This window comes from Balaenoptera acutorostrata, chromosome 4 (assembly GCF_949987535.1).
Source record: "Balaenoptera acutorostrata chromosome 4, mBalAcu1.1, whole genome shotgun sequence".
Taxonomy (NCBI): domain Eukaryota; kingdom Metazoa; phylum Chordata; class Mammalia; order Artiodactyla; family Balaenopteridae; genus Balaenoptera; species Balaenoptera acutorostrata.
In genome coordinates, this window is record NC_080067.1 from 95,474,253 (window position 1) to 95,486,433 (window position 12,181).

Sequence of the window (12,181 nt, forward strand, 5' to 3'; positions counted from 1 at the left end):
CTCTCTCCATTATCTCTTTCTTCTGTTTTCTTAATAGTATTTTTCTTACTAGTAGCTACACTTTTCTTTGTTAACCTGATACTCATCTTTTCTCCTAGCCTGTAGTTCAATGGGTGCAGAGTCTCAGTTTCCCTCATCATTGTATAACTTAGTACATAAACTGCCTCGGGAGTTCCACAAACAATTGAAGAAAGAGTGACTAAGCTCTCGTCAGAGTGTAGGACTGATAGCTGTCACGTACAATTTTCTTGGTCAGTGATGATTTGAGACCGAATTAAATGCCTACTCCAAACGGAGAGAGATAGAAAGTTTTCTTTTTAATTATTTTTTTGGAGGGCAATTTAAGAGCACTTATCAGAGTTTAAATAGGACACACACTTTGACCGAACTCTTGGCCTTTCAGAAATATATTCTGTAGAGACTTACAGAATGCATACCTTTTAAAGCAGCAATTCTTTCCCTAGACATTTAGCCTCAAGGAGAAGTCAGACAAGTACCAAATATGTGCTGAGATGCATTCTCATTACGATGTTATTTGTAAAAGCAAAAAAACAGAGATTGGAAATGAGCTAAATGTACTTCAAAATTATTTAAATAAGTTTTGGTATAATCATCAATGAAATGCTATGCAGGCATTAAAATTATAACTGTAGTTAGTTACAGTTAAAAATAACAGTGGGGGAAAAAATAACAGTGGAAATAAATCTACAGTATATTATTGTTAAGTGAAAAAAGTTTAAATAATATGTATAAAATAATCATTCCCCTTTTTTCTTTTTTGGTTAAAAAAACAACTAATGGTCATATATGTGGGTATATATATGGTCATGCCCAGAAAAACATCTAGGAGAATATATAGAAAGTTGATCACAGTAATTATCTCTGGCTAGTGGAATATCTAAATTCTTTTTGATACTGTTTATTGTTACAAGGAATATGCATTAATTTTATAATAATTTTTAGAACTAATAAAGATATTTCCATTTGTGAAAAATATTTCTTAAGAAGATTATCTCTCTTCTCTTAGAAATAAATTTTAATGTCTCCCATGCCTTTCAGTCAGAAATTTCTTCCAATTATGGGGTGTTTCACATTGATGAGAAATGAGAACTGTTTAAAAAAAAAAAACATTGACTTTTATTTCTCTTACAACATGATCCAGAACATATTTATGCTTAAAACCTTTTTTTTTTTTTTTTTGGTTTATTTCGCTGAGTATTAATAATTGTTTTGAAGTTATGATTTTGTTATCAGGATCAATTTGCAAACTTGATTTCATTTACATTTGACTACATCAGTATTTTTTAAGTGAATTCAAATAACTAATTTAAATAACTGATTTGTATGGTATTCCATTTGCTGGGTATAACATAAGCTCTGTATAAAAGGTGAGCCACCATCCCACCAACAGATGATCAGCTAATCACCCTGACATATCATGCTGTGTCATATGGGGTCTTCATTTCTTTAACAACCACTTCCAGTAAGAGCTGGATCACTGAGCTACATAATAGTCCAGCTAGTTTACAGTTTCTTTCCGTGCACGGATCAATCCAAACAGCCTGATGGGATCATCATGAATGTTTTCCTCTATTGCCTGGCTTTCTGGTGGGAAACTGTCCATCAAAGTGGTCTTAGAACGGTTGATATCCGTTGCATGTACCTGCCCATCCTCATCCTTGTCTGACGAATAAGTTTTCTGTTTCTTGGGCTTTCTGCGCTTCCCCTCACAGCTGTGATCTAGTGAGGCATAGAACATCTTTGCTTCAGTTTCCTAGAAAGAAAGGTAGGTTAATTCTTCATTGTTAGCCATTCTTTAACTTGGATGACCTCTGGGTATTTCTAAGGCCTATAAAAAACACACAGCTTGTTTTCTGGGCTTCAGCTACCTTATTTGCCAAATTTGTCAATTAGGATGATAAGACTTTGGAGTGGAAAACGCTTAAGTGAACTTTTTGTGTGTGTATAGTTGTATTTCTTTTTTATACTCAAAATATACATGAACCTTTTAGATGGATTTTTACCTGCCTCTCCCCCTGCCGTCACCTCAGGGAGTGCTTGCCCTATGTTTCGCCTATCAAGTAACAATACTGATTTGTTAAACTGGGAACAAAGCATGATAGGAGGGAATTTAACCAATCAAAAATCTGCTTTACATATATTTAATACTTGGTCATTTGATGGTACCCGCAAAACTCCCAAATTTTTCTACATTTTTGAGACTCAGAAGTATAATGTTAGGGACTTCCCTGGTGGCGCAGTGGTTAAGAATCCTCCTGCCAATGCAGGGGACACGGGTTCGATCCCCGGTCCAGAAAGATCCCACATGCCGCAGAGCAACCAAGCCCGTGTGCCACAACTACTGAGCCTGTGCTCTAGAGCCCACACGCCACAGCTACTGAGCCCATGTGCCACAACTACTGAAGCCCGCATGCCTACAGCCCGTGCTCCGCAACAAGAGAAGCCACCGCAATGAGAAGCCCGTGCACTGCAACAAAGAGAAACCCCCACTCGCCGCAACTGGGGAAAGCCCACATACAGCAACAAAGACCCAACGCGGCAATAAATAAATAAATAAATAAAAATTAAAATCGTGTTTAAAAAAAAGAACTATATGTGTTTGCTACATTATAAGAAAATAGTATAAGGTTAACAGTGTCCATTTAGATGACTGGCATTTGGCAAGAATTGCATTTCCCATTTTCCCATTTTTTCCTTTTTTTCCTGTTTTTTTACTTCCTTCTTGCCTACCTGTCCCCAGATCCTGTTTGAGTTCATTTAGGTTGGTCTTGGAGATATTCATTTGCACAAGAAAGCCTGGTAGTCCTCTGTGGCCTAGAGCTGCGTCAGTACTAGAATAAGAAGGGCAGGAGACTAGAGAAACTTGGGGAAAGCAATAGGCCTGAAGACAAGACCTTGAATTTGGTGTTTGAAAGTTTAGGATTGAATTCCAGCTCTGTAATATACTGGTCATGGGAGCTTGGGCAGTTTTTGTTTGTTTGTTTTTAACTATTTTGAGCCTCTGGCTATAAAATGAGAGTACCTATCTTACAACATTATTAGCAAATAGAGATAATATACAGTTGAACAGTTGACCCTTGAACAACCTGGGGGTTAGGGATGCCAACCCCTTGAACAGGTAAAAATTCACATATAATTTTGCAGTCAGCCCTCCATTTCCGCAGTTCCGCGTCCACAAATTCAACTAACCCCTCACCGTGTAGCGCTGTAGTATGCATCTGGTGAAAGCAATCAGCATTTAAGCAGCCCTGCGCAGTTCAGACCTGGTTTTTCAAGGTTATCAGAGCTGTAGGCTAAATTATCAGAGTTGTAGGCTAAAACTTTAGGACAGCTATTGAATAAACCAAAATATTCTGTGTGAAGGATTTACCATTCAGAGTAAGCCAAAGGTATATCAACTTGTGGAGTCTAGGGTAAAAAAGCAACATTTGGATTAACAAAACCCCTATGTGTGGATAAGCTTCTCCCTGTAGGCACTTGTTTTCATGCTAAAAGTTAAATGTCTTAAATCTTCTTCACCAGGCAGGGGGATGGCTCTATTTACAACCTCTCTTGTATGTTTGTCTGACTTTTTATTTGTAAAATAATCATTTCTGGAAAATTGTATAGAAGATGGGTAACTTGTATCCTTGCTTGAGTCTCTACACTCTGCTAGTTAGCCCATATACTGTCTTCAAGTTATCTTCCTAAGGCATAACTTCAATATTTTACCATTCTGTCTCAAAAATTTTAGCCTAGAATCTGAATTTTATAGCATGGCATTCAAGGTTTTCTATGCTTATACTTCCACACTTTCTATTTTGATTCCCAGTACTCCCCTGCATAAACTCTCTATTTCAAGCAAACTGGACATTTCTGCTTCCTGAATACACCTCAAGCTTTTCAGACCTGCTTTGCCTTTGACTAGATAGATAGAGAAGATGTCAGTGAAGTTAGAAAAATAGCCAAAAGGCACTCAGTAATACAAAGGGGTGGATATCTTTTTCGACTGTCCAGCACTTTGTTCTATTCTCTTTCTTTGATAAATTCTCCACTATCCTTTAGGAAATTTCCCTCTTCTATCTGGTCCTGGAGAGCCTATCAATCACAATGCTGTACTCCAAGCTCAGCACAGGATTAAGCATGCGACCCAGGCTGGAAAAAATTACACTACCCATCCTCCTGCCAACAGAAGTTGGCCCAAGGGTGGGCATGTGACTTCAGTAGAGCCAATTGCATGGCATCTTTGGGACTGAGGTACAGATGCAGAAATAGAAAAGATATCTTTTTCTGGATTTGGGAGGAAGAAAATCTGAGTCTCCAGTGGCTTTCCCAGCCTCAATGGAACAGTCTGTTGGTAATAGAAGAGAATGAAGTCAGTAACAGAGAAGCAGGGAGAAGAAATGGAAAGAGCCCTCATATTCAATCATTTCAAAAACAAAAGACACCCTTTCATCTCCCAGTTACATGAGCCAGTGATTTCCCTTTTATGCTAAACTGGTTTGAATTGGGTTTTTGCGCTTATAACTGAAAGCAAATAATGTATGTCTGGTCAACAACTGGTCCACTTTATCAAGTCCTGCAGAGTTCAAAGAATGAGAGTCCTGAGAAAGGACCACAGTGTGTACGTGTAATAGTCATTTGTGACTTCCAGAGTGTTGTTTTATTTGAATAGATGGGTGGAAAATATAGACAGGGAAAAAAGAATTTGTATCTATGAAAAGAAATGGAAACCATGGAGGAAAGTAAGAACCAGTTTAGGAATTAGAGAGAAAAACAGGTTGAAGTAGAGCTTTGTTGTTTTATTTGTTTTTAAATATTGCAGAGATTTGTATATATTGGTAGGTCACTAGTAATTCATTTAAAGAAAGAAATGGAGACAAATTAAATAATTGAAGGTGCAAGATCTTGAAGGAAATAGGAGAAATACTCAAGAGCACAAGTAGGAGTATTGGCTTTGGAAAGAGGAGAGGTTGCTTCTGACATAGGAGGGAAAGGAGGGATAGGTGAGAGGTTTTAACATGAGGATAAGAGAAGAGAAACAAGTTCACACTTGCATCCTTCAAATTTTTTTTAAGACATGGGAACTCTCATGAACTCATTTTATCGTTAGGTTTCCTGATCATCTCTTCCTAGTTAATAGTAGACTTAGATACCGAAATTACAACTTCTGAACGGTACACATCATTTTCAAAGGGCAAGAAACTTATTCCCTCTTCCAACAAACACTTTATCCATCAGGCTTTATTGCATTATATTATAGATTCTTTACGCTTTTGTAATTGACCCAAGTAACTATGTATCATAGCAGCTAACTGGGTAGTGTTTTTGATGATAATGATCATACTAATAAAATGGAATTGAGCAAATATGAAGAGATGACTTCTGGGTGGGATAAATTGGGAGATTGGGATTGACATATACATGCTACTTTATGTAAAATAGATAACTAATAAGAACCTACTGTACAGCACAGGGAACTCTACGCAATACTCTGTAATGACCTATCTGGGAATAGAATCTGAAAAAGAGTGGATATATGTATATGTATAACTGATTTACTTTGCTGAACATCTGAAACTAACACAACATTGTAAATCAACTATACTCCAATAAGAATTAATTTAAAAAACCAAAGAGATTACTTCCAATTTGTGAAATTAAATTTGTGAGAAGGGTGAAATAGAATGAAGACTAATCTCCTTAGAAGTGTCTTTAAATATATAATTTATAAAATAGCAGACTTTTGAAGATATTTTAAGGCTTTGCACAATTTCCACTTGAGTAAAAACCAGATGCAGCACAAATAAAGCTGGCCTGTTTAATTTATATGTTTTAAACTGCAACTTCTACTCAGAATTCTCAGTTCTTTTATAATTAAGGTGTTGTGAATCTCTGCATTTCAGGTGGTGTAGTTATATTTTAACCTTCTTTAGAGGTTTTCTCTTTATTATCATGAATATTACCATGAATTTTGCAGATCATATTATAACATGCAGTTTTTCATATCTTTTATCTAAAAAATACATTTAAAATTAATTGAACATCACATGACAGATTTGCCCATGAGAGGACGACTTTACATTTTGCTTAAACCTCACCACATCTTGGTTTCTTAATAAAAATTTCAAGAATTTGATTTTTTAGGGGATTCATATAAAGAAAAAGAGAAATTCTATCTTAATGGGAAGTTTCCAAGTTCTGACCCATCTTTGGGAGGAGAGTATTTTCTATTAGGCAGGACTAAGTTTGGATTCTGTCTCCCCACTCAGTTTCTGAGTCTCTAGGTTAAGTTTTTCATCTTTTGCAAGCCTCTGTCAGATGGGAATAATCGTGCTGTCTCCCTTATAGGAATCTAGAAAGATATGCCTATAAAGCACATAATACAAGCCTGACATGTAACAACTGCATAGGAAATGCTGGCCCTATGACTGTTTCTAGGGAATAGCACAAGAGCACATAATAAAAGGGACGAGATCGGGAATAAGAAAGAACCATTATAACTGAAATTTATAACATTTCAGCCTCACGTATGCTAAGAATCGTGAATGGCAGTGCTATGTCTGAGGATGTTGAACTGATTGTGGTAGTAAAAAGATAACTACCCATTTCTTCTTGGGTTTTTCTGTTTCTACTTAGGCTTTAGTCTTGCCTATCTCCACACAAGCCACGTGTAAATCTCTTGTCATAAGACCATAGCTATAGGACTTGTATTAAATTTACACTCATTTTTTAAAAAATAAAACAGAAGTATGGTCTTTTATAATTAGTTAATTTATCTTTTCACTAAAGGTCTCTTTCTCCCCATCTGCCATAAATTCCCGACATCTAGGTCTTCTGAGAATTCTGCATGTGTCAACTTTTATATTTATTTCTATGATACATGTCATTTTTTTCGCTCTGAAAGAAAAAGCTTAACTAATTCTTTAGGAAGAGAATCCACTTTTCCCTTGAAATCTACTGCCTTTGTAGTTGTACGTAATTTTGCCTCTTTAAGTGTAGCTCTGAGTACTATTTATCTGCCTTTGAGCTTTTCATTAGAGCTCAGGCTCCAGAGTTTGACACCGATTCAGAATGCAAAATTTCTAACAGGCTGCTTCTGATGTTTATCAGAATGTGCTGTTTTTATGCTCTTGAAACATGCAGCTGTGCTATGACCTAGGTTGAACTTGGCCCTTGATACGGAAAACAAGACTGACCTGTGAAGGTGGGGCGTCTCCTTGCAGTTTGTTCACAGATCTCTCTGGCCGGGCTTTCATTTGTTCATAGCAGTTTTCATCCACTGGTTCTTGGGAGTGGAAAAGAGATTTACAACGGAAAACTAAAAAATGCTGGCATGAATAAAACTACACGACCCAAACAACATTTAGCTATAAATGTGAAACCTTCAGGGATCATTTGACTAGGCTTTTTTTGTGAAGATACAAAGAGGGAAGGAAGCACAAACTGCTCTGCAGATCAGACTGTGGAGAAGTCTCTTGCCCTACAGCATTAACAATTAGACAAAAGAAGGTCACTTGGGATAAGAACAAGATCATATTAATTTCTTTATACCATTGTAGGACATGACAATCTCAACTTAAACTACCATTTAGATGGTATTGAGATCCCACGAGTTAAAGGATTGTCTGTGTTCCCTTCAAGCGTGATTACAAATGGTGCAGATGGCATAAAGCACAGAGCACATATATTGATGATTACGATTTGGTAATTTTTTCCATAAGTAAGACGTTTTACTAAGAGGCCTTCTTAACCTTACATACCATTTTTGAAAAAAGAGGGTTTAGATTATGTTTGTCGTCACATAAATCAGTGACAGGACAGTTCAGCCAGACTGTTTTGAGGGTCTGGGGTGTATACTGCTGGTACTAAGTACTTGGGGGTTTTTGTACCATGTCCACCAGCCAGCAGACCTGCACTTATTTCATCCTGTGGGGATGCTTACGGAATCATCCGTACCTTTCTTTCCCCAGATACTCCTATTTAAAAGGGAGAAGGGGGCTTCCCTGGTGGCGCAGTGGTTGAGAATCTGCCTGCTAATGCAGGGGACACGGGTTCGAGCCCTGGTTTGGGAAGATCCCACATGCCACGGAGCGACTGGGCCCGTGAGCCACAACTACTGAGCCTGCGCGTCTGGAGCCTGTGCCCCGCAATGGGAGGGGCTGCGATAGTGAAAGGCCCGCGCACCGCGATGAAGAGCGGTCCCCGCACCGCGATGAAGAGTGGCCCCCGCTCGCCGCAACTAGAGAAAGCCCTCGCACGAACCGAAGACCCAACACAGCCAAAAATGAATAAATAAATAAAGTAGCTATAAAACTATTAAAAAAAAATAAATAAATAAATAAATAAAAGGGAGAAGAAGGAGAGTTAATGACTTGTAGGATGGCGAGTAACCTGGCAGAGATGTGGATTGCACCAGTTTGACCCCATAGATAAAAATATATGTTTACTATAATACAAGGTACTTCAAAATCATTCAACCCTTTCTGAAAAGCAATGCAGAGAACTGGCCCATAGGGTGATGTTTCTCAAAGCATGGATCATGGAAAACATGCATTAGAATCACCTGGAAGCCTTGTTAAATAGCAGGTTCCTGAGCTCTATCATGGAACTACTAAATCAGAACCTGTAGGAGTGACACCTGTGCACATTAGACATGGCGACTGCAGATATGGTGGGCTTTGAGCCACCAGAATACATAAGAAATTAAGTCCTCAGATATTACAGGTGAGTACCAAAATTCTGCAAGGGGAAATGGGAGGGAAAATTATTTTTAATAGTCTATTTCTGAAAAATAGTTTCTGATTCCTCAGAGTGCAGAGTTTAGAGGACACTTTACAGTGGGGGGAAAGACAAAAATTAAATAAATTCTTGACTCTTGTGTGTAACTTTAGGAGATTCCATACTGTTTTGATATATAGAGATTCAGATAAATTTAGCCCATTACTGGAAACCTCTGTGTTCGAGACTCAGAGATCAACAGGAATTAACCCCCAAGTCTCCTATCATGAATTAAGTGAACTTCTTACAGGGCAAGGATAGCGTTAAATCCTAGTGTTACTCTCAACAGCTTCTCTCATCAGAGCGCTGGAATTAGATCACAGCTGTTTGTTTTGAGGCATTTAGGGGAATTTTATTTTTGGGGTGGCTGGGATATTTCAAGTTATAAGGGATGCTGGGAATTGAAGAGTACTTGTTACAAAAGAACAAAAAAATGTATAACCCACTCAGTGATTGTTTGGCGCTTCTCTTTCCCTGCTTGTCATCAGTGTAAACCTAGGTTCTCTACTTTAAAAGAACCAGTTAAAACAAGGGAAACCAGAGACCGTGTTCTTTGTTCCAAATTATTCACTGTAGATTTGCTTTTATATACAGAGCATAAAGCACTGTTTTCCTGGGTCATTTACTGTTCTAGAAATAGCTTTATTTCATAGAATTCTGTGTGTGTCAAAATTCATGGTAATAGAGTCTTCCGGTATTCTCATTACTACTAGAGTAAAATAAAGAGAATATAGAAAAACAGGATGTTGATTTACACTGAATGTTGCAATATGATTTATGATATGCAGCTTTGGAAATATATGCTAAATGATATGCTAAAAATACTGAATTTATGGTTACCATTGGAACATTTAAATGTGACTGTGACAAAAAAATAAGCCACCTCAAATTCTTTGTGGAATTAAGTGGGGTAATTGATTTATAAATAAATTTAATTTCTGGAAAAATAAAACTTACCTGGGACCACATTATCTAAGTTACCATAAATTGGTGTGTCTTCAAGATCATACTCATTTTCCCTATAATAAGGAAATAATTTGCCTTGTTAGAATCTACTTTACACATAGTTCAAAACTAATTTCTCAGCTAAATTCAATATTGGGTAAATTATTGCGTGCTCTTATTCAGCCTTGACCACCCAAGGTAGATAGGCAAGTAAGTGAGTAAATGCAAGTGTATATGCATATGTGTGTATGAATTTGAAAAGATGGGTTTGGGCCCTCTTTTGGGGAACAATAATAGCAAATACTTATTTAGCACTTGTTGTGTGTCAGATACTACTTGAAGTGCATTATATATATATTCATTCATTTAATTCTCACGACAATTCGACCAGATAGGCACTACAGCATTCCCACTTTATGGATAAGGAATCTGAGGCACAGCTTGGTTATATAATTTGCTGAAGGTCACAAGACTAGTAAATGGCAGAGCTGGGATTAGAACCTAGATTGTCTGTGCTCTAATCTATACATTGTACTTCCTGTTTATTTGTCAAGAATAGCACTCTGAACATACCTCTAGCACTCTGTTTACTAACTAAATATTGACAGTGATGATTAAAAAATAAAAGGCCAGAGAAATATCGTAGACTCAGCTTGGCAGATGCAATAAAATGATTGATCACCTATTACATCCAAATACTGTGCTGTTTTACATGCATTACATCAAAAACCAAGGGAAATTCTGCAGAAATATTATTATTTTCCACTTTACAGATAAGTCTGAGATTCAGGTAGATTAAAGTATTTTACCTAACCTTATGTGTAATATCAGCAATAAATAACACTTGTGAAAGCTTTTCTTTATGCCAGTGCTCATTCAACCCTCAAGACAACCCTATGAGAAGCATTTTTTAAAAATCCCCATTGTGCACATAAGGAATTTGCAAGCTAGAGAGGTAAATTGTCAAAAGACACATAGACAGTAACTGTCAGTGCTAGGATTGTAATGCAAGTCTGGTCCTAAAGCTCTGAATACTATTTGCTCTTGATGTTTGATTAACTTTCCTTACAGCCTCATCTGAATAATCCTATTAGGATTACAGTAGACAACCTACCATTGTCACCAGACAGTGACAATGGCCCTGGTGACCAGCTTTCACAATAGCAGGTTGGGGACAGAAGAACATTTCAGGCAGTGAGAGTGGCATTTCATAAAACAGCAGCAAATGTTTTAACATTGAGATTACATATCACTGAGAGCTGGAGGGAATTGCATCAAAAGGAAAAAGAACTCTTATCTCAAGGCAGAACACCTATACTACTCCCATGCTTCTGAAAGAAGACAGTATATGTAAATAGTAAGTAGGTATCATTAAGAAAAAAAAAAAACAGATCAAATGATATCTGTATGAAATGATTTGAAAATCCAGATGCTGGCATGTATTTCACTTATCTGATAACAAAGAAACTCATCCATAACCTTTCTTTCCATTGGTAATTCACTACAGCTTAATATTGGGATATGGAATAGTCCCTGCTCATGGTTTTTCTCTGGCTATACAGAGAATACAATAGCAAAAGGTGAAGAATTTTTAATGACAATTCATCCATTTTTTCCTAGCCCACACAGATAGCAGATACAACCTGCAAATGATAAATCATGTCCAAAAAATGAACATCATTTCATTCTCTATGAATGAAAATAAGACGTGATTTATGATGCAGTGCCCTGTGTCTACAGGCAGGTCTCAAATGATTAATCATCACAAATAAACTATTATAAAGAAGCAGTTGCCTAACCAACAAATTAAAAAAGTATGTCTTTACTTGGCAGTGCCAAATAGCTCCAGCCTAATGCAAATATCTAATAAACTTCAAGCACAAATGTTTGGCAGTGTTTTATGTTGAAGATTGATTACTATTTAAAATAAATTAATAAATATGCCCAGAGGCTAGTGCACCTCTGAGTTTTGGGCCAGATCAGATTCTCCATTGTTCTCAACATGTCTGAAATGATCTTCTAACTAATCAGCACATTTACTGACATTCCAAGATTTAAAATAATATTAATTGCATCTTTTACTAGGGTTCAAATTTTCTACTTTCACATAAATTTTCTCTAGTCTCTATTTTTAAAGTTTGTATTTATATTTTATTATTATTTTATTGTGAAGTCCTTTAAAGAAAATGCCTCAAATACTTTATTATCTAAGTAGATTAAATAAGTAAATTCAATTTTTAAAAAATCATTACTTCTGTGTGGGTGATTTTGGACATACATTCTCTGAATTTCAATTTCCTTATTTATAAACAAGGATATTAAATTATTTAATCCCTATTGTTCTTTTCAGCTCCCAAATTCAATGACATAAATGTAGGGTTCCAATATCCAAATAAAAATGAAAGATTTCTGTAAAACTAAATAAAACTATTTTAAGGGGCTGGGAAATTGTAAG

The 12,181-nt window shown here is 36.6% G+C and overlaps 1 protein-coding gene across 1 annotated transcript in view; it reads right to left on the bottom strand.

Annotated features, from left to right (window-relative positions):
* Positions 1-1,294: 1,294 nt before the first annotated feature.
* Positions 1,295-12,181, bottom strand: part of LOC103020725 (T-cell receptor-associated transmembrane adapter 1) — a 34,910-nt gene continuing 24,023 nt past the window's right edge. Inside the window, exons 4-6 of the mRNA XM_007187130.1 lie at positions 9,739-9,800; positions 7,200-7,288; positions 1,295-1,774 (exon numbers count right to left, since the gene is read on the bottom strand). Of these exons, the coding sequence (XP_007187192.1) occupies positions 1,520-1,774; positions 7,200-7,288; positions 9,739-9,800 (406 nt within the window). The 3' untranslated portion in view covers positions 1,295-1,519. The remainder of the gene's footprint in view (positions 1,775-7,199; positions 7,289-9,738; positions 9,801-12,181) is intronic.